Source organism: Leuciscus leuciscus, assembly GCF_965113295.1.
Source record: "Leuciscus leuciscus genome assembly, chromosome: 21".
NCBI lineage: Eukaryota > Metazoa > Chordata > Actinopteri > Cypriniformes > Leuciscidae > Leuciscus > Leuciscus leuciscus.
In genome coordinates this window covers 28,276,968-28,299,066 of record NC_138745.1, presented here as the reverse complement: position 1 = coordinate 28,299,066, position 22,099 = coordinate 28,276,968, and the positions used below count along the sequence as shown (strand labels likewise).

Genomic DNA, 22,099 nt, shown 5'->3' with positions numbered 1-22,099 from the left:
GAAAAATTACAGGTCGATTTCTTCTTCATCTTTTACACAAAAACAACTTAGTAAATGATTCACAAAATTTGCCCAACAGCATTTAGAATTGGTCTTTCACCAATGTTTGCAATGATGGTGTCACTGGTACTCAGGATAACAACCTTAGTGTTTATTTACAGTAGAATTATTAAAGAAATATCTGTGAAATGCTGATGATTTACCACAGAGAACAATTTTGACTAAAAACATTTGTGCGTACGGTAATGTTTGTACAATGGAAGTGAATGAGGAAAGGCATTAGACTAGAATAAACATTAAAATACACATTGATTTGAAATTCTATACACAACACTTAAACATTAAATGTTACTAATGTGATAAAATTGAACAGTAATGTCAAAGTATGTATTTATAACCTGGTTTCCTTCTTTGTTGGCATTGTCTTTGATTACCACAAACTGTTAAATGAAACCGTTCCTTCTTACAAACATGAAGTAATACACAAATCATTAGAAATCCTTCAAAGATTATAAATGCAGTGGAAAAATAAAATGACATGCTGTGATCAGTAAATTACTACAAAAATCCGATGTATAAAATGTTAGAAAGAATAAAAATAAAATAAAAACTTAAAAAATGTCCTTATTCAGGGATAATATAAGCAGTTTAATAAATATATAAGCTTCACTCGCTTTTAACTCTTCGGAATGCCTTGCCCCATAGACTTGCATTATAAGTGTATGATTTTTATAAATTGAGGTACAAGTAAAAATGATTTTCTCTGGTAATTCACATGTACTTTACATTTATACATTCAGCAGATGCTTTTAGTTTTATCCAAAGTGACTTACAAATGAGGAATACAATAAGTGATTCTTAAGCAGTAAGATGAGCAGTTGACAGATTTGCATTAAACCAAAATTCTCTCCATCTTTCTTCCTCTTTCTCATTGCCAGGAGAAATGTTAAGATGTCTGCAGTGTGTCGGTATTCACTCAGAGATGTTCAGACAGCTTTTGATGGGCCTTACATGGAACTACAGGACTCCAAGTGGAGGGAGTACACTGGGAAAGTTCCGGATCCGAGGCCTGGCTCGGTGAGATGCACTAAATCAAAACTGTCCCATAAACTGCCCCCTTCTAGTATACTAGTTATACTAAATCAGTAGGACAGCTCTTTGGTATATTGGAGCACTTGTATCACTCTTATGTGAAATGTTATATAACAGTGCCCTTCTTTCTCTTTAGTGTATAACTGATCAGCATCGTGCCCTGCTCATAAATTCCTCCCGGGATCTCCCTGACAACACACTGAATTTTGCTCGGAGACACCCTTTAATGTCCATACAAATCCAGCCAGTGGGAGGACATCCTCTGTTGCTCCAGAGGAGCGCGGACTACACCAAGATCGCTGTACAACAGGTTGTGGGTTTGGATGGACTCATCTATGACATGCTCTTTATAGGAACAGGTGCATACGGGTTGATTTTTCTTTTTATGTATTGTTGTGATATCAAGATTAAAAAGGTTATTTTGATTTTGATATTAAGATTATCAAAGTTTGAGGTTGGTAAGATTTTTTTTTTAATGTTTTTGAAAGGAGTCTCTTATGCTCACCAATGCTGCATTTATTTGATAAAAATACTTATTTATTTGATTTAAAAAAATCTTTTCTATTTTACTATATTTTAAAAATGTAATTCATTCCTGTGATGGCAAAGCTAAGTTACTCCAGCCTTCAGTGTCACGTCACTTCTGAATTATTTAATAAAACAAAATCTTACTGACCCCAAAACTCTGAAGGGTAGTGTATATTTGATTGAAACTTGGTTTGTGTGCTTCTCTCCAGATGAGGGCTGGTTACACAGGGCTGTAAAGATCAGAGACCGTGTGCATATCATTGAGGAGCTTCAGTTGTTCGAGGAGAAACAGCCAATCAATAACATGGTGATATCACAAAAACAGGTAGCCCATTATACACCTAGCAACTGTTAAAAACCAGCATTAAATCCAAGCGTACAATACAAACACTTGTGTAACCCCCCAAAAAAATCTTAGGATGTGCACTTTTGTTCAACAGAACAGTATCTATGTGAGCGCCCCCTCTGGACTGGTGCAAGTACCCCTGTCATCCTGTGAGCGCTACACATCCTGTTATGATTGTGTGTTTGCACGAGATCCACTCTGTGGTTGGGATGGAAGAACATGTGCTGAGATAACATCTTACGCTAACAGGTAAAAGCAGACATTATGTGTTTTCAATAACACAATGTATGTATTATATATGTTTCCCAAAAGTAATTTCCTTTGCTATACCTAATGGCAGGTGATTTAAGAAACATTACTAGAATGGACGATATAACAGCACCTTATCAGATATATTTTGTATATATTCAGTATTGGATTTTTATAGGTTGATATTGGATATATAATTATCTCTGCTTACAATTATAATTCAAACAGTGGACATTTTGCTATAGCAGATTTAAAAATGAGTTTTTATCTTGTATCTTTTTAAAATGTATCTTTATTGATATTATTGGATTTTATGCTGTGAAATGTTGTTATGCCTAAATTAACTAGCTTACAAACTATTTATGTTTTTTTACATGATTATTTTTGCATTTATTTTATTATTACCCAGTATTACCCAGAATTTTAATATCAGTTGTGCATTAGTGCATTCCTAAAAAATAAAATAATGAAATTAAATATTTCTAATGTTATACAAATATAATCATAATTCATAATATTATCATAAATACTTCTTACCGCCCATGAAACTGTATTTTGCATTATATTTATAAAACTTTAATTTTTTTATGAAAATGGATTTTGCTGTTATTGTGTTGCATATGTATGATAAACATTGCAGGTCATTCATCTCTTAATGAAAAGTTTGTCTGAGTCACATATGAGGAATATTGAGAAATAAGCAACTTTGGGTGTCTCAGATAAACCTCTGATGGTACATTTTCCTCTAATGTAAAAGTTTTTGAAAACGTGCATCAGCGAGGGTAAAACCATGTAATGTTACAGTTCCTAATAAGTTACCAGCCAACTGGGGAGGAAAGTGTTTTCTTTTCTGGCTAAAACCAATTTTAACTCCCATTTGGCTCTTGGGGAGTGTTTTTGGACCCAGTGTCCAAAACACATTTGCAGTATGTTCTGCATGCTTCGATTAATGGCTTTAATCAGTGCAACTGTGAATATGTGTTTCTTGTAGGTCCAGTCTAGTCCAGGACGTCCAGATGGGAAGCAGAGGCTGTACTAATATTACAAATGATGGTGTGTTTTGCATGGGAATTATTTCTGAGCAGCCTAGTCAGGTGACATTTAAGAATAGAGTAATAATGTATCTTATGTTTTGCCAGGTTTCGTCATGCACCGGACACGTGCAGTGATGGCAGGGGATGATGTGCTGTTACAGTGTGAGATTCGTTCTAACCTGGCCACCCCTTCCTGGACGCTGAACGGTCAGCAGCTGCAGGGTTATGGCGTAGAATTTGGCTACCGCACGGGCAACGACGGCCTCCTCATCATCGGCGCTCAGGACCAGCAAAGTGGACACTACCGCTGTTACGCCGTGGAGAACGGCGTCTGGGTTCCCGTTCGCAGTTACGTGGTTAGAGTGCAACCCGTTCCGCCTCCTGCATCACATCTCTCGGGAAGCCCGACAGCTCTACCTGAAAGTTTATTCACCACCAAAACCATGCCAACTCCGAGTCCTTCCAGTGGTCCTGTTGAGCAGATCCTGTCACCCCCACCGGCCCCGTTGCCTTCTGGGCCGGAGTTCCAGACCTACAGGCACATGGAGGCCATGTATATCTCTCTGGTGGCTGTACTCGGCGGGCTTTGTCTGGTACTAACGGTGGTCCTGCTGTACGTTAGCTTCTGTGCACACAACTCTCCCAATGCCAGGAAGTACTCCCAGCAAGCTCTGTCTATAACCACGGCAAGCGAAAGAAAGAGGAGCTCGCACTTCGAGCTCAAAACCATCTCCAGCCACTGCAATGGCCGCATGGAGGGGCGTAGCAGAGCGACGTCAAGAGACGGAGAGTTTCTACAGATCGTTCAAACGGACATCCAGACCACGCCGAGTGAGGAGCCTCCGCCCGCGCCACCACTTCCTATGCCACCGCCCCTGCCCGCCTCGGAATACGCCAACGGACTGTCAGCCACGTTGCCCAGTGTGCTGAGAAAGATGAACGGGAACAGCTATGTGCTCTTGGGGCAGTCGGACTCAGAAATGACGTCTCCACTTTACCACTCCTTCACCGAGGAGCTCAACAGGATTCTAGAAAAGAGGAAACACACACAGTTGGACATCCAACCAGACGAGAGCTCGGTGTAGCATGATCTCACACCATTACTATATCGCCCTCTTGTGGTGTGGAGGCTTACATTTTGTATAAGACTTAAAGAGAACCGTGTTGTGAAGTTCTTCATAGTATCTCCGATATACAACTTCAACTTATTTGGCTTGGCGCCTTTGTGAATCCTCTCATGATTTATTTGAAAATATGTTAGTGAAAATATTTCTGAGTTTGGTCAAATTTACTTCTGGCCAATATTTACTTCTGTCAACTGTAGCTAAAGACTCCTAGACTGTGAACTTTGGAGTGTAAAAAACACAAAATGAGCTTCAATCAAGAACACGCAAGACTGAGTTTAGTTAAGTTTCATTGTAAAGGAGAATTAAGAGACTTCAAAACACTGTCCAAAGACTTTCTCAGCAAAGCAATGCATATTTGTACATAATCAACGTGGTATTATTGCTTAAATGCAGACGTTTACAGAATTTTTTTTTGTTTTTGCCTAATTGCACCTGATGTAAAAAATAATCATTTTAATATCAAAGAACTAATAGTCACAGCATTTTCAAAACTACTTTGCTCGTTCATTGAAAATTCAGAAGGAGTTTGGGTTTTGAGACTATTGGCAACAATTCATGAGTGTGAGGGCACATGTTCTTGAGCTTTGGACTTTTTAACAACACAATTTCACACTAGATTGCAGTCAGATTACAGGACCAGGGAGTTTTAGCACATGCATCATTGACATCTACAGATACAGAGGTGGTCATTTTCAGATCCACTCAGCTGTAGAACTCGACGCTTCTTTCAGGGATGAGTTGTGCTTTTCTTTGGCAGTGTGTCAGATGGAGTGAATGGATTTCAGAATGGAAGAATCACTCTGTCTGATACATGATTTCCCTGTCAAATGCTGTCCAGCTTTGAGAGCATATGCTTTTTAACGTTTAAATGAAGCAAGAGATTGGAAGATAATGAGTTTGCATTCAGTTAATTTACTGCATTAATCATGATCAAATATGCCTGGTTAATTCGGTGCTTTAAACTCCAGACATAAATGTATTTATCTTTGGGCTGTCAATTTAATGTTGTAATTTAGAACAATTAATTGGAAAAAATCTGATCCATTATCATTCAAAAGTTTGGTCTCAGTCATTTCTCTTAGGCTCATTAAGGCTGCATTTATTTGAAAAAAAAAACAAACAGTAAAAACAATACAATTTAAAATAACTTTTTTATTTAAACATATTTTAATTTATTTCTGTGATGGCAAATCTGAATTTTTATCCGCATGATTTCTCCAGTCTTCACATGATCCTTCAGAAATCATTCTAATATGCTGATCTTTTGCTCAAGAAACATTTCTTATTATAAATTTTGAAAAAAGTTGTGTTGCCTAATATTTATGCGGAAACCATGACACATTTTTTCAGGATTCTTTGATAAATAGAAATTTAAAAGAACAGCATTGATTTTAAATAGAATTTTTTTCTAACAATGTAAAAGTCACTTTTGATCAATTTAATTTAATTGTATTAATTTTTCTTATAAAAGTATAAATAACTCTTACTGACCCCAAACTTTTAAACAGTTGTTCATATTAATGACATTTTTAACAATTAATTATGCCACCTGACCGAACATAAAAATATATATATATTTTACTTGCATGCAAATTGAACAACATATCAACTTTTTGTGATGTCTATTTATTGATTTACTACTATAATGACTGGACTATAATGACCTGAACTATTTTCATTTGGGAGCAATTGTAAGTAATTGAGATTAATTTGATTCAGCATATCATAATTAATTTAATTACATTTAAATTGACAGGCCTAAAATCCATATAGCTGTATATTTTATTTCTTCCGTGTGTATTGTGACCCTGGTTTTGCGCTGGTTTGTAAACAGTGTTACACAGAGATGTTGAGTCAGCTCTTGTCATCGCTCCCCGGTGGCTTTCCCAGCTCGTGCTGCTCGGTTTGTCAGTGTTGCTGACAGGAACAGCACTGCTTTGCAAGGACTCCATCAAGATGCAGAGAGAGCAGTGGTGTCAGCAGAAAGAGGAGGAAGAGACACATGATGTGCTTGTTTTGGCCAAAAGTCATGATGCTAACATGAGTGCCATCACACTGACTCAATGTGCTTCAGCTCGTCTCTTGTTCACCATCTCTCACTTTCCCGTCTCATTTAGATGTTATGTTGCATCCCCAAACTTCAACCACTTGTCTGATCTACGTGACATTTTTAATCAGTCTTCGTTTAAACTAATTTCCGTTGCATGTACGAGTGTCAGTGTGTGGATGTTACATCAAAAATGCATTTCACTGATATAAATACATTATACAAGTCAATATAAAACAAATTTTATTGGGTGTCTGGTAGTGCTGTAAAATCAATTAATCGCATCTAACAAATGTTTTTGTTTATATAATATAGGTGTGTGTATATATATATATATATACACACACTTTATATATATGTGTGTGTACACTGAGACATGTTTGTTGAGCATCAAATCAGAATATTAGAATGATTTCTGAAGGATCATGTGACACTGAAGACTGGAGTTATGATGCTGAAAATTCAGCTTTGACTTCACAGGAATAAATACAATTTTATATAGACAACCGTTCTTTTAAATTGTAATAACTGTTTTTACTGTATTTTTGATCAAATAAATGCAACTTTGGTGAGCACAATTGTGCATAAAAGCATTAGGGACATCAGATGAAAAGGTGAAGTTATATTTTAGTAAGAGATTACGAAGATAAACTTTTTTCTTTGGAATAGCGTGCACTGATGAATTGTTCTCAGTATTAACATGTATTTAAGTGCTGTATGTCTATGGTGTACTTCTAGTCATAAACTGTGATTCATCATAATTTAAATATTAGAGGTTTGCTGTCATTGTGTTTGTGAATATCCACTGCCTTCCCTATAATCGCACAAAACCTTTTGCACTTAATATTTTCCCAAAGTTTTTGCTATGCTTACATGTCAGTCACGGTGTGTATTCGGGTACATATTGTTTCAATATTTTAGAGCTTATTCTTACAAAACGATATCTGATGTTTACATCCTATTAAAGCATTTATTATCATTGTTACTGCTTCTGTATCTTGTGCGACCCAAAGGTTACAGATCATTCTGAATGCAAGAAAGAAACCTCTGACTAACTGTCACAGTAGGAGATTTTAACCAGATACCAATCTGCATCAGGCCTCTTAGTATGTCCCCAATGTATCTGTTACTTAGCAACACATCTCTTAATTTAGAACTTTCTTTAATCCACATAATAGGTCAAGCTTGTTTTCACTGGGGAGAAAAGATGTGATCAGAGCACTAGTCTCATCTGGTTGTAATAAATGGGACATAGTAAATATACTTTTCTCTTGTGAACTGAATCATTAAAACATGGCTTGCATTGATTAGATGCCCAGCCTTGGGCTATCTTATAGGTTACTACCCAGCAACCAATTCATCTCTGTTGTTCTACCTTGCTGTTCAAAAAAACAACTAAGCCTGAAGAAGTCATATTGTGTTCTGAATGTCTTCCGTAGTAGTCACATTTTGTTAACGGAGTTTAACGTGCTGTTAAAAAAAAGAAAAAAAGAAGCCAAAACTGTTAATGCTGATTACAGCCAACATATTCTTATGTTCCCACCCCCAACATGATAAACGTCTGTGGCATACTGCGTTTATTGCTTTTTTGCCAGTAATACGTGGGAGTGAGAAAAGCTTTTCTCCCGTGCACTCAAGCTTTGTGTCGCTGTCACTGTAGATTAAACGCACACAATGCAAGTTGGTTTCTCAGCTGTTGCAATCAACATAGATACTGAGGGGGAAACACTTCTGGGTCATTCCGTGTCAACTCAACCAGAGGTCCTCGGCTTAAAAAAATAAATAAATCTTAAGACAGACAAGATATGAAATATCATGGATGTATATTTACTGAGTAGCCTAATTCACTATTTTTTAAAGCCATTAGACAGATATGTTCTATGCATTGTGTTGATAAAAATAAAAAATAAAACACTGCTAAATTTCTAGTTTAAACATTATTTGTTTTTCAAATATTCCTTTTTAAAAGAAAAAAAAAACAGCTGTAGGCCTATGCAAAGTCACCCACATTTGGTTTTTGACCACTGAAAATGTGTATAATTTACTCACGGAGCCGCATTAAGATCTCCATATCTCTGGGATTGAACCATCGAGTTCCTTTAAAATGAAGATACCAAAAGTAAAGTTCGTTAAGAACCAGAATCTAAAAGGATATTAAGATATCTTTAAGACTTCTTGAGTTACAGGCGTGCAAACTTGAGGCAAAAAACACAGGAAGTGCTTTTTGCCATTTTTGAACTGTCAACCGTTGGCATATAATGAAACAAAGATTGCTAAAGTCAACAGATTTAACTAATAGACTTACCAATTTCTGTGTAAAAATAAAATAATGATGCTTCCATCTTTCTAAAGTCATTTTACTCCCCTGTAATTTGACTCCAAATCTTAGGGTGAAAATTGTCATTTTGACGAATCTTCAAAATAGTGGATTACTATTAAATAAACATCTGTGACTGTGACATTTAATATTTAGTCTTTCATCACTTATGTTTGTCTTTCTACAGAAAAAATATTAACAAAATCAAATATTTGGTTGATTTGACACAGAATGACCCTTCTGCCCTAATATTCAGATTAATAATCAACCAATAAGGCTTTTTTATTGTTCATTCTAAAATTATTACATTTCGTCCTACACAAAATCAGAAATATGTTTTTACAGCTAGCAATAGTATGATTTCCTGTACTTCCTGATCCAAAATTTCTGTTCTGTGTAACAGCTGCCAGTTGTCAGCATTGTAAGGCCAAAATCATTCAATTGATTTAGAAAAATAATAATAATTCAAATTTCACACACATTTATTTGTATAACGCTTCATGGTTCCATGAAGATCCTTTAGCATCCAAGGAAACTTTTTATTGCACTAAATAGTAGAAAATTGTTCTTATAAAAAAGTAAGCCTACAATAAGAAAAAAAATATATATTTTAAGAACTTTTCACTTGATTCAATATCGATTCATTTGACTAAATATCAGGTACAGTTTAGGGCCTACATGTTAATTAACATGTTATGGAAACAAATCTCTCTCAACTAATGCTGTAAACATACATACCTGTCAGCTCGTATTATTAAAGATTAAAATTAACAACTCATCCCTACAATATTGATATAATGCAGATTTATAACAATGTTATACTATTTTTGTAACACTTTAATTTAGGGTCCAATTATCACTATTAACTAGTTACGTATTAGCATGCATATTATTAGGAAATTGGCTGTTTATTAGAATTTATAAAATACAGTAAGGTATTATTCTGCACGACCATATTCTACATCCCTTAATCCAACCCAATACCTAACTTAACAGCTACCTTACTATTAATAAGCAGTAATTAGGAGTTTATTGAGGCTAAAGTCATAGTTAATAGTGATAATTGGACCCTAATCTAAAGTGTGACCATATTTTTTTTAATGATATGAGTAAAAATATAATAAATATGTAATATAGTGCATATATTAAGCAAAATGCTCCTCTCTTGAGTTCATTTTCCTAACATGCTATATAGTCATTGGCTTTACGAAAGCTGTTTTATTGACGTATTCCTGCTTTTGAAATACTCATTAAACAATTACATGAGACATAATACATTTCATTAAGATGTACTGATTATTTTAACATACTTTCTTTTGCTCATTCATTTTTATTTGGTGCTATAAGTTTGGTGCTGCTCCCGACGAGCTGGAACGCCTTGCATGGCTGACACCGCCGTCGGTGTATGAATGAGTGAGTGAATGGGTGAATGTGAGGCAATATTGTAAAGCGCTTTGGTGGCCATTGGGTCTGTGAAAGCGCTATATAAATGCAGTCCATTTACCATTACCATTTACCATAAGAAGTAATAAACAGGAAGACAGGTCTGTTTTGCCACACTAAACTTAGAAATAAACACATCGAATATGCACTATAAACGCGATATTTTAAAAGTAGGCTTTTATTAAGCTTATAAAGGAGTGGAAAAATTACTCACCCTCTGCTTTTAAACATTTTAGGTTAAAAAAAATTCCCAATGGAAACAGTTGGATGGTCATATTATAAAGAATTTAATTGTTATATAAACTTTATCAAGCCACAAATGATCAAACAGAAAAGTATGATTTTAACAGTCTAGTAACATTTCACTGCTTAAAACATCTAAATGATCATAGTACTGTTGAATTTGTGCTGATTTTCGTGCTGTGGCAGAGGAAGTTCACAGCTCACCCAACAGGTCAGCACATAAATCAGGGAATAAATACAAAGCAAATTGCTTATTTTGTCTGTTGGCCCACTGGCTGGATGCTGGGGGGTCGATTTGTAAAGGGGTGCCACTGGCCCTGGATACTGGGACTGTCTGTGTGGAAGGGTTTTCGAATGCGGATGATGTCCAGTCCTGACTGGTTGGACATCTTGGTTATAAGTTCGGCAATCTGCTGAGATGTTTTGTTGGTGACCATCTCCTCCTTCACATTACCGTTCACTGCATAGATCAAATCAAAACAGTGAGCACACTGATATTTAATATATATCTGACAACTTCAAATTGTATAAACATTTAGTCATAACTGCAGGAAACAACAATATGGTGTTACCTGTAAGCCAGCAGAGCAGATTAAATCATTTTGATAAAATATCAGGCAAGGTCATACTTACAATATTCCGCTACTATTTTAGGAATTCTGCAGGACTGAGGGGAGATGTAAATCACAGTTCCTGGGTTATTTTTGGCGAAGTCCACCACACCTTCCTCAATGAAATCTCTGGAGGAATATATATCATTAGAATTAAATGATTTACAATAAGCGACACAAATAATGTCAAAGGATCTTACTGAAACGTGCTACTCAAATGAATTTACCCCACAAATATTTGCAACGTGAACTGTATTACATATACTACACCACAGCAAAATAATAATAAAAAATTCTTTATACAAATTAAACAGATTTAAAAATAATTAATAAATAACATTTCATATATTAAAATAAATATTCATATTTTACTATCATAAAGCCCTAGACCATTTAGATTTTACTTCTTGAAAATTATGACTTTATACAATCTATTATGTTATAATATCTCGGATACACAAACAACACTAAAAAATAATCAGAAATTCACTCTCCATACAGAGTGATCATTCTATGGGTAGTTTATGTACAGTGTTATTATACATGATCAACACAGTTGATGTAAAGTAACCCACCTGACTCCTAAAGAGCCCTGTCCTTTCTTTGAGAAGACCAGAGAGATTCGCTTTAGCTGACAAACGTAGCGGCCCACTCCATTGTGAAGAACGCTCTGTAAAAAACGACTCGGTGTTCCTCGAGCAGTCATGACCACCTTTTCAGAGATGCAACATTCAGTTCAACTTACTACTTGATTGTTGTCAGAATTGGTTTGAATAATATCACGCACGTTGAATTATTAGATTTAGAGGACAGCCGTCAGAAGACATGTGTAATGTCAGGTACGTTACAAATTGTCGTCCGGGTGGAAATAGAAGCTGCGCATCAGAAGTGATTTAAATACAGTTTTGTAACAAACAGAAAGTTCCCAATAACTTTATTACATGGAATTTAACCATGACAGCTTACTTATTTTCTAAATGTATGTTTATTACGATTTAAAGCTACACAGTCTAATTCGCTTTGTCTTAACACACTACAACAAGAGTTTCATGTTTCACACGGAAGTATTTTGGAGCTCGGACCTCATGTTCAGTGGGACATGCATACACATGATGCAGTTTGGCGCGCTTCATACAGTTTAGTAAGTTTATGTCAAATATTTACGGTATATGCGTTTCTTACACATATTTCCCGGCAAAGTTTCTCTTCACTATCCTCATTACTTTTATAGATACACGTATTGTTGAGTAATTACGTTAGGGGTCATGCATATACTGTATACAGTTATTTTTGGTGACGCTTTATAATAACATTAATTAATAAATCCGTTGCAAGCATTATAATAGTTCATGTGCATTCATATATGAAAATATATTTTCATGACATTTGCAACTATTTTAATGCACATCTACTAATGAGCTGTTATACATGAATGGATTAATGATTGTTAATGTTATGATTTATATGTTATTGCTGTTATGGAGTACATATTCATGATCTCATCTAAATGTCTTAATGTACTGGAATTCACAGTTTAAATATTGAAATTATTTGATCACAATATCACAGGAAAGGTTTTTTTTTTTTCTTGTTCTGTTTCAGCCACATTTTTTAAATGCATATTGTAATTGAGCAAATTGTCTATAATCAATGCAGGTCTGATGTTCTGAATTAACAGCAAATGTGGAGGAGCAGTTTTCTCAAGGGGGCAGGCTGTCTCTTGCAGGGGATGAGCTGTAGTCCCTGTAAACCCTCTCATCTTTCTCTCTGGAGATATCTATCTTTTTGCCAGCCCTGCCTCAATCCAGTCCTGCAGCACTCTTTTAGGGCGCCAACCTTGTATTGTTTTGCAAACTGGTTAAGACCCGCTGTTGGCTTATATTTCTGCAGAACATTAAGAAAAGATGCAAAGTCTATAATCGATTTCCCTGTCCAGCCCCTCACAGTGACTGATATCAAACAGTATCTTCGTTCTAAAGATATCCCTTTCCATGATGGCTACAGCTGCTTACATGCTCCTAGTATTTTTCTGGAACCAGCCCCTGAGGGATCTGGAAGAGAAAACTACTCGCTGTTTATCGATAAAACCACCGGACAGTTTCTGTGTAAAGAGACTTTAGTGGAGGGTAGCTGGGAGGACCTCCAGGATTGCATTGAGGTGATGTTGAATGAGGGTCAGAAGTCCATCAGCCCTAATGTGCTGCTGGGGTTTCCTGAGAGCTTGGAGGAGCAAGAAGAAATAGAGATGGAGATGAAGGAGGTGCAACGAATTTGGAGCAGCTCCGTGCCATTTTCCGACCTCCTGGAAGAGGAAGTGCAGCTTGTTAAAACCATGTTCCAGATCGGTAAACTCACCAATGCCACACTGAAGAAATTTGGGGTCAGGTTTTTCAAACCCACTAAGAGTCTGGTGTTCCCCTGGTTTAGTGGACGTGACTCGGGCCTCCGGGGTGTTAAATTGCTTTCTGCTGCCGTGAAAGATGATGGACGGGTGGTCTACACTGAAGCCACAGTACCTAAAGTCTCCAGCTACCACAACCTCTTCGGCCTGCCTTTGATGGGACGGAAAGACGGTGAGGTTGTGCTCACGGGACGAGAGGTGGACAGCATGGCAGTGAGTCAGGCTACCGGTCTTCCGTCTTTGGCCTTGCCGCGGGGTGTAAGCTGTCTGCCCCCAATCCTCCTGCCTTATCTGGAGCAATTCAAGAAAGTCACACTGTGGCTTGGGGGAGATATGCGCTCCTGGGAAGCCTCAAAAATATTCTCCAGGAAACTTGGACTGAAACGCTGCTCTCTGATCCGGCCAGGGGAGTTTCAGCCGTGCCCCAGTGAGGCTTTGGCCCAGGGCAGGAACTTGGTGCGAATTGTCAAGGCTTCCATCCCTGCTGCCCACAAGTCCATTGTGTCCTTCAAACAGCTACGGGAGGATGTGTACGGGGAACTGGCTAATGTGGAGCAGGTGGCTGGGATACAGTGGTCTCGATTCCTTGAGCTTAATCGAATCCTTAAAGGTCATCGCAAGGGGGAGCTGACGGTTTTTACAGGTACAGTCAACATAGGATTGCTATGTTTTGCTTAATTGCACTCTAACCATTTTTCTTCAAAGGTTTTTATTATTTATTACATAATATAAATGTAAAATATTAATATTTATAATTATATATATATATATATAAATATATATTTAATATTTATTTAGTATAAATATAAAAATAAACAAAGTATAAATATGTGCATAAATATTATATAAACAATAAATATTTTGTGTATATTTGTATATGCAGGTCCCACAGGCAGTGGAAAGACCACCTTCATCAGCGAGTGCGCCCTAGATCTGTGCATGCAGGGTGTCAACACATTATGGGGCAGCTTTGAAATCAACAATGTGCGCCTGGCCAAAATTATGCTGACCCAGTTTGCCAAGCAAAGGCTGGAGGAGAACCTGGACCAATATGACATGTGGGCCGATAAGTTTGAGGATCTGCCTCTCTACTTTATGACTTTCCATGGACAGCAGAACATCAAGTAAATCATTGCCATTCTTTTATTAAAATTGAATACATAGTTTGATTGTAAATAGGTATTGTATTGCAAGTCATATGGATTTGTAATGTAGGCTCTTACATAGATTTTTATATTTTCCTTTTGCAGATGACCAGCTTCTTCTCATGATATTTAAATATGAAATGCCATTTTTATGTCTGTACAGGGCTGTCTTGGATACCATGCAGCATGCCGTTTACCTGTATGACATCAGTCATGTGATCATTGACAACCTGCAGTTTATGATGGGCCAAGAGAACCTGTCTCTGGACAAGTGAGGCAACAATTTTAATATGTTATTTATTCAGAGTTCCCATGGTCCTCAAAAAAAATGGAAATATAGAGGAATTTCAAAAGTGTGATTACCATGGAAAAATCATGGAAATCAATGGAATCTTAAATAGTCATGGAAATTCTATAGTGCTCATTGCTTAGTTATCAAGTGTTTCTTCAGCTTGAATTTTTTCTTTCTGAGTCAGACTTCTATAAAATATATATTTTTAAAAATCCTTACCAATTAATCAAATAATTACAATTGTCCCAAACGTGTGGGAAACTTTATTTATAATTAATATATGGGTTACTAATGATGTATTCTTTAAAAAAAAAAATCTCAGATTTGCAGTACAAGACCACATAATTGGAGCATTCAGGAAGTTTGCCACAAACAGCTGCTGTCACGTGACTTTAATTATCCACCCTCGGAAAGAAGAGGATGATAAAGAACTGCAGACAGCATCCATCTTTGGCACAGCCAAGGTTGGTAGATAAAGGCCATCTCTGCATGTTTATTCCTCTGCAACTTCAGTTAAGCTGTAAACTTGGCATCCAGATTTTTGATAGATAATTCTTTATTGTCATTGTACAATTTACATACACCGAAATTTTACATGCTTAGTTTCCATGTATAATAAATTTTTTATGTAGTTAGCTCATTTAAAGGGATAGTTCAACCCAAAATTAAAATTAGCCCATGATTTACTCACCCTCAAGTTATCCTAGGTGTATATGACATTCTTCTTTCAGACGAATACATTTGGAATTATATAAAAAAATTCCTGGCTCTTCCAAGCTTTATAATGGCAGTGAATGGCTGTATATTCCTGTATAGTCCATCAAAGTGCATCCATCCATGATAAAAGTGTTTCACACGGCTCTGGCGGTTAATAAAAGGCCTTCTGTAGAGAAGTGATGTGTTCGTGTAATGAAAAATGTCCATATTTAAAACTTTATCGACTAAAATAACTAGCCATACGCATCGATTTACGGCGAAAGAGTAACCCTTGACCTTGACGCACAACGTAATGACGAACACGGAAGTGCAGAGGATAGAGTAAAACAAAACACCAGCCATGAATTACAAGTCTAAAATGAGAATTTTTAAAGAGAAATGTCGGTGGAGCTTGAGTTTGTTGCCCAGCTCTGTTTGTTTGAACCGCGAGAGGAATCAAAGCTTACGCTACTCCCTAACTACATCCTACGTCACACATGCGCCACGGGTTACTCTTTTGGCGTAAGCCGACTTGCTTACGGCCGTCTGCCAGAAGCTAGCTATTTTAGTCAATAAAGTTTTAAATATGGATATTTTTCTTACACGAACACATCGCTTCACTTCAGAAGCACTTTTATCATGGATGGATGCACTTTGATGGACTATACAAGAATATACAGCCATTCACTGCCATTATAAAGCTTGGAAGAGCCAGGACATTTTTTAATATAACTCTGAATGTCATATACACCTAGGATGACTTGAGGGTGAGTAAATCATGAGCTTATTTTCGTCTTTGTGTGAACTATCCCTTTAAGGACTTGTTTAGTAATATTTTACCAGAAAAGGTTTTTGTATTTTTAGCATATGTAAATGTGAAACATATTATATAATCTTAACTACTGTACTTTTATTTTTGTTTGGTTTTTATTTTTATTGTATTTATGCAACCCTTGTATTTTTTGCCATGAAGATAGCCTCAGATGCTGATATGGCATTAAAACCTATACTACTACTACAGTATAATAAAATCTACCAGGTCTAATGTATAGTTTTCCTCATATCAGGCCAGTCAGGAGGCAGATAACGTGCTCATCCTTCAGGAGAAGAAGTTGGTGACGTGTCCTGGCCGAAGGTCCCTTCAGGTGGCCAAGAACCGCTTTGATGGGGACGTGGGGATCTTTCCCTTAGAATTTAATAAAGCCTCACTTACCTTCACTGCTCCTGTGAAAGGAAAGCAGAAACTTCGTAAGGTGGCAGTGGACAAGAATAACAGCACAGAGGAAACAGAGGAGATTGAACTCAAAGAAACAAGTGAGAAACCTGTCAAGTCTGCAAAAGCCAAGACCAAGACAGTTAAGGGCTCAGCAGCAGGAAAGGGTTCCACAAAGGGTTCCACAGATGGAGAACGAAAAAATCAGTAGCTCAGAGAAATCATTGTTTGCATGAATTCAAATAAAATGTGTAATACATGAAAATGTAATGTTATGATGTTAACACACTTCATTGTTTGTTAATAGAGGTGGTTTTGGATGGATAGATATTTTTAGACCCCCTTAAATTTTATGCAATGTTTTATACATACAATGTTTTATATGCACCAAAATGAAACAAATTATTTTTGTTTAAAAATTGTTATTTGGTGGTTTAAAGAAGCAAAAATACACTTAAAATATGAGACAAGACCCATAAAGCTGCATTTGTAGGGATCCAGCCATACATTTCATTAATGTAAATCCATTTTATGTAATGTGAAACATGTAATGTGATCTATTTCTATTTCATTGTCACACATAAGCTATTTAAAGAAGGCTGTGAAAACTGTAAATAAAGTGTTTTGTAGACAGTTCTGAAAGTTGAATCTTTATAAATCGGTGGTGGTTTAAAATGAGGATAAGTCCTCATAATAAATTTTTTTTTTTTAAATATATATATATAAATGTATGTCCCTGTTACAATAAATTGTTCTGCTTAACTAAACAATAGATAAAGACAAGTGAAATTCTACTTTGTATTTTAACACTATGCAATGTTCTATCAATTAAAACCAAGAATACATTTCATCAAGTTAGTGTTTTTACGCATATTTACATTTATTCCAAAATAATGACGTAATTAAACAATTCAATTTAAACAATATATATTATTTGTGAACTAGAGTTCAGCTTTTCTTTTTAATAGTCAACTTTTTTTTTTTTTTTTCAGTCTTCAAGCTTGTACACATGAAGATGCACCTAGTACCGGATACAGAATTGATTAGTTCATGTTTTGAGTCTATCGACTTATCACGTGATAGAAGAACGAAAGACTCAGAAGACTCGAAAGGTGAACTAATCATTTCTCTTTCCGGTACCGACAGCATAGCCTCTATGGGACTGACAGGAAGAACGAAAGACTCTTAACTTATAAGGAATTACAGAGTATATATTGTGTAATATGTAGAGGCCTAGTATTTTAAAAGTTCTGTTGCACTTCACTGTTTACAAAATTACTGTAAACATTAATGGCACTATATATATATATATTTATTATTTGAATAATTCCTCTGTAATAATTTTTGTTTATTTTTGTGCATTATATAGGCTATTATAAAACAATGGCAATAAAGTAGATTGAAGTTAAACCAACTACATACAGTACATTGTCAATCTCTGTATCCCATATTATGAAAAAAAAAAACCCCCAAAAAACTCATACCAGTGATAACTTACTTCAAAACAAAAATAATTTTGTAAAACAGATATGTACACATACAGATAATCACGTACATCAACGTGCACATACACACACACTCGTAAGCGCACGCACACTTGTACACACGCACTCGTACGCGCACGCGCACACTCCTACACGCACGCACACACTCGTACACGCACGCACACACGCAATCTACTCAGCCTGAAATTCCCCTCCATCATTGAAAAAACAATCTATATTGTCTGGAAAATGCACTCCAGTTCACAACACCTAATTTAGATAAAATACAGAACAAACAATATTGAATCATTTTGAAGAAAGGCATTAACATAGTACAGAGTCATACAAGGAATTTCTTTTTTATATACATTTTAAACATATTATAGGAAAATGTTAGACAAGATATGCTTGAGTGTTATTGGCTTTGTCTGTAAAGTACCTAAGAGACTTACTTTGTTTATGAACAACATAAACTAGTTAAAAAAAAAAGTTTGTCAACACAAACTTTAATTTGGCTTGAGAAAGCCTATCCTAAAAGTTTTAAAAGCTTGAAGTTGGAAGGTTTTCAGTTTGAAGATCAAAGTAGTTTTTAAAGGGGTGGTTCAGGATTTTGGACATCGAACCTCATTTCCAAGTTAGCCTGTGTGTTATTTATCAGTGTAGACAGTTTTCACCCAGTCCTTCCAGTTGCATAGTTCGCCGGTGCTAGGCTAGCGCGAGTCAACGGTATCTGTTAGCCTGCCATTAAAAACAGTTTTACCCACTCCACAGTACACCAAAATCAATTAAATTATAACGCCAGGCCATCGATGTAAATGTCTGTTGAGAGAATAATGTTAGAAATCAAACTACTCTTGCATCTCAATGATTGCATTACATTTACAGGAACTAGTTTCTCAGCAGCGGCGGAATTTTACTTTGCTCCGGTTAGTAGTACTGCGCCGAAAAGTAAACACAGAACAGAAGCGCACTACAGTCGGGACGTCTAGCTAGCTATATGTAGCTTTACATTTTCTGCACTGGCACCACCAGTCTCCCGATGTTCTGTCCCGGTTCTCTACGGCATCTCCAGCTGCTGTTGTCTCTACAGGCATTCTTTCTCTTTCTGCCCTTTTAGCATCCATCTCGATTAGTTATTCGTCTGTGTATTCTGGCTCAAACATGTACGGTTCGTTGAATAACACACATTCCTCGCCTTCATCGTCTCCAAAGTCCGAAACATTGGCATGGCTTTCAAACGTGGCCATAGTCCTATGTCTTGTTGTTGATTTCTTTGTGAAATATACTCTGCTTCTGTAGTGATGAGTGTCAGCGGCAGGTAAAGACACTTGCGTGATTGTCATGTGGACCAGCTCTCTCGGTTGCCTAGGTAACTTAATATCACTCCGCCGCTGCTGTAGACTGTGCTAATAAATACAGGGAACAAACAAAGTATAACTATTGCAATGCAATGAAAGGGTAGTTTGATCTCTAACATTATTCTCTCAACAGACATTTACATCGATGGTCTGGCGTTATAATTTATTTGCTTTTGGTGTACTGTGGAGTGGGTGAAGCTGTTTCTAATGGCAGGCTAACAGATACCGTTGACTCGCCTAGCACCGGCGAACTATGCAACTGGAAGGACTGGGTGAAAATTTTTGAAAATTGTCTCCACTGATAAATAACACACAGGCTAACTTGGAAATGAGGTCCGATGTCCAAAATCCTGAACCACCCCTTTAAGCTGAAAGTTTTGAAGGCAATAGTCTATCAGACACAGACAGACGGATAGACACGACAGATAGGTAGAGATAGACAGGCAGACAGAGATAGATGGATATATAGATAGACAGACAGATAGATGGATAGATTGCACAGACAGACAGACAGAAATAGATGGACGGACAGACAGACTTTCTCAAGTACGTTTTACAGTACTCACAACTTAGATTTAAAGAACTTACTGTCCAGCCATACAAAGTGGGCCCCTTCTCTGAATTTGGGCTTGGAGACAACATCCCTGAAAACGACTTGCACTCCAGAAAGCCACATCACCGTCGTCAGTGACGACTCCCATCAAGATCCGCCAGAGGATGTCAGGTGGCATCTGTCCAAAGTAGCCAACAGTCAGTCCAAAATGTAACTTTACAATACATACGACTTATTAAAAAGGGTAACTGATAGATTGACAGGAGTTTATACTGCACTTACCTTGGTCAAAGAATCAACAGGCAGAGGGGTTTCCATCACCTCTAAATTGAAGATTAAGAACAAGAGTAGCATCATTTTCAAATCCCTGTTATTTACTGTTCAAGATTTAAAAGTGGGAACCAATACCTGCTCTCTCTACTCTCCTCTTTTTCCAGAGTTGTTTATATACTGGATAAACACCTAGTAAGCAACATATCAGCTTTATAAACTTACCATCAGGACAAAGACACCACAGCTGTTGCTTTGATGTTGTCGTGGAAGGCCCTGTTAATGTTGCCATGCACAGAATCAATCCACCTTGAAAAAATAAAACAATTTCCAATGCTTTTACAGTTATTTATTCAAATTAATATTGGTACCTTAATATCGTTGACACAGTATTCATGCCAAGGCCCAGGAGACATGATTTGTGCAATGTTTCTGTGATAACAAAAGACAAAACAGTTATTGCACTGCATCAAACAAAACAATACAAGAGACAACACACACACACAAACACAAACACACATATACACTCACCTAAAGGATTATTAGGAACACCATACTAATACTGTGTTTGACCCCCTTTCGCCTTCAGAACTGCCTTAATTCTACGTGGCATTGATTCAACAAGGTGCTGAAAGCATTCTTTAGAAATGTTGGCCCATATTGATAGGATAGCATCTTGCAGTTGATGGAGATTTGTGGGATGCACATCCAGGGCACGAAGCTCCCGTTCCACCACATCCCAAAGATGCTCTATTGGGTTGAGATCTGGTGACTGTGGGGGCCATTTTAGTACAGTGAACTCATTGTAATGTTCAAGAAACCAATTTGAAATGATTCGAGCTTTGTGACATGGTGCATTATCCTGCTGGAAGTAGCCATCAGAGGATGGGTACATGCATGGTGGTCATAAAGGGATGGACATGGTCAGAAACAATTCTCAGGTAGGCCGTGGCATTTAAACGATGCCCAATTGGCACTAAGGGGCCTAAAGTGTGCCAAGAAAACATCCCCCACACCATTACACCACCACCAGCCTGCACAGTGGTAACAAGGCATGATGGATCCATGTTCTCATTCTGTTTACGCCAAATTCTGACTCTACCATCTGAATGTCTCAACAGAAATCGAGACTCATCAGACCAGGCAACATTTTTCCAGTCTTCAACTGTCCAATTTTGGTGAGCTTGTGCAAATTGTAGCCTCTTTTTCCTATTTGTAATGGAGATGAGTGGTACCCGGTGGGGTCTTCTGCTGTTGTAGCCCATCCGCCTCAAGGTTGTGCGTGTTGTGGCTTCACAAATGCTTTGCTGCATACCTCGGTTGTAACGAGTGGTTATTTCAGTCAAAGTTGCTCTTCTATCAGCTTGAATCAGTCGGCCCATTCTCCTCTGACCTCTAGCATCAACAAGGCATTTTCGCCCACAGGACTGCCGCATACTGGATGTTTTTCCCTTTTCACACCATTCTTTGTAAACCCTAGAAATGGTTGTGCGTGAAAATCCCAGTAACTGAGCAGATTGTGAAATACTCAGACCGGCCCGTCTGGCACCAACAACCATGCCACGCTCAAAATTGCTTAAATCACCTTTCTTTCCCATTCTGACATTCAGTTTGGAGTTCAGGAGATTGTCTTGACCAGGACCACACCCC

At 37.1% G+C, this 22,099-nt stretch overlaps 3 protein-coding genes and 1 long non-coding RNA gene across 4 annotated transcripts in view; 2 read left to right on the top strand and 2 right to left on the bottom strand.

Annotated features, from left to right (window-relative positions):
• sema4gb (sema domain, immunoglobulin domain (Ig), transmembrane domain (TM) and short cytoplasmic domain, (semaphorin) 4Gb) overlaps positions 1-7,408 on the top strand; it is a 29,336-nt gene extending 21,928 nt beyond the window's left edge. The window contains exons 10-15 of the mRNA XM_082152982.1: positions 939-1,077; positions 1,229-1,451; positions 1,830-1,945; positions 2,061-2,215; positions 3,207-3,268; positions 3,355-7,408. Of these exons, the coding sequence (XP_082009108.1) occupies positions 939-1,077; positions 1,229-1,451; positions 1,830-1,945; positions 2,061-2,215; positions 3,207-3,268; positions 3,355-4,334 (1,675 nt within the window). The 3' untranslated portion in view covers positions 4,335-7,408. The remainder of the gene's footprint in view (positions 1-938; positions 1,078-1,228; positions 1,452-1,829; positions 1,946-2,060; positions 2,216-3,206; positions 3,269-3,354) is intronic.
• A 2,937-nt stretch (positions 7,409-10,345) lies between these two features.
• mrpl43 (mitochondrial ribosomal protein L43) lies at positions 10,346-11,897 on the bottom strand. Its single transcript, XM_082151367.1, has 3 exons — positions 11,613-11,897; positions 11,060-11,166; positions 10,346-10,886 (listed from the first exon to the last, which is right to left on the bottom strand). Exons 1-3 carry the CDS (start codon positions 11,741-11,743, stop codon positions 10,678-10,680), a joined length of 447 nt encoding a protein of 148 aa, XP_082007493.1. The 5' UTR covers positions 11,744-11,897; the 3' UTR covers positions 10,346-10,677.
• A 127-nt stretch (positions 11,898-12,024) lies between these two features.
• On the top strand, positions 12,025-17,420 carry twnk (twinkle mtDNA helicase). The gene is made up of 6 exons (XM_082151366.1): positions 12,025-12,178; positions 12,694-14,081; positions 14,322-14,562; positions 14,747-14,854; positions 15,198-15,339; positions 16,639-17,420. The coding sequence occupies exons 2-6, from the start codon at positions 12,719-12,721 to the stop codon at positions 16,993-16,995; spliced, it is 2,211 nt and encodes a 736-aa protein (XP_082007492.1). The 5' UTR covers positions 12,025-12,178; positions 12,694-12,718; the 3' UTR covers positions 16,996-17,420.
• A 1,528-nt stretch (positions 17,421-18,948) lies between these two features.
• Positions 18,949-20,869, bottom strand: LOC309485979. Its single transcript, XR_014201353.1, has 3 exons — positions 20,675-20,869; positions 20,462-20,502; positions 18,949-20,357 (listed from the first exon to the last, which is right to left on the bottom strand). It is a non-coding gene; the product is annotated as an uncharacterized lncRNA (long non-coding RNA).
• Positions 20,870-22,099: the final 1,230 nt, after the last annotated feature.

Excerpts from the sequence above, each read along its gene's own strand:
- mrpl43 (XM_082151367.1), bottom strand. The coding sequence starts at position 11,743 with ATGACTGCTCGAGGAACACCGAGTCGTTTTTTACAGAGCGTTCTTCAC. Across the intron at positions 11,167-11,612 it reads CAGGGCTCTTTAGGAGTCAG|AGATTTCATTGAGGAAGGTG; the intron begins GTGGGTTACTTT and ends ATATTCCTCCAG. Across the intron at positions 10,887-11,059 it reads TAAAATAGTAGCGGAATATT|TGAACGGTAATGTGAAGGAG; the intron begins GTAAGTATGACC and ends TGATCTATGCAG.
- twnk (XM_082151366.1), top strand. The coding sequence starts at position 12,719 with ATGTGGAGGAGCAGTTTTCTCAAGGGGGCAGGCTGTCTCTTGCAGGGG. Across the intron at positions 14,563-14,746 it reads CATGGACAGCAGAACATCAA|GGCTGTCTTGGATACCATGC; the intron begins GTAAATCATTGC and ends ATGTCTGTACAG. Across the intron at positions 14,855-15,197 it reads GAGAACCTGTCTCTGGACAA|ATTTGCAGTACAAGACCACA; the intron begins GTGAGGCAACAA and ends AAAAAATCTCAG.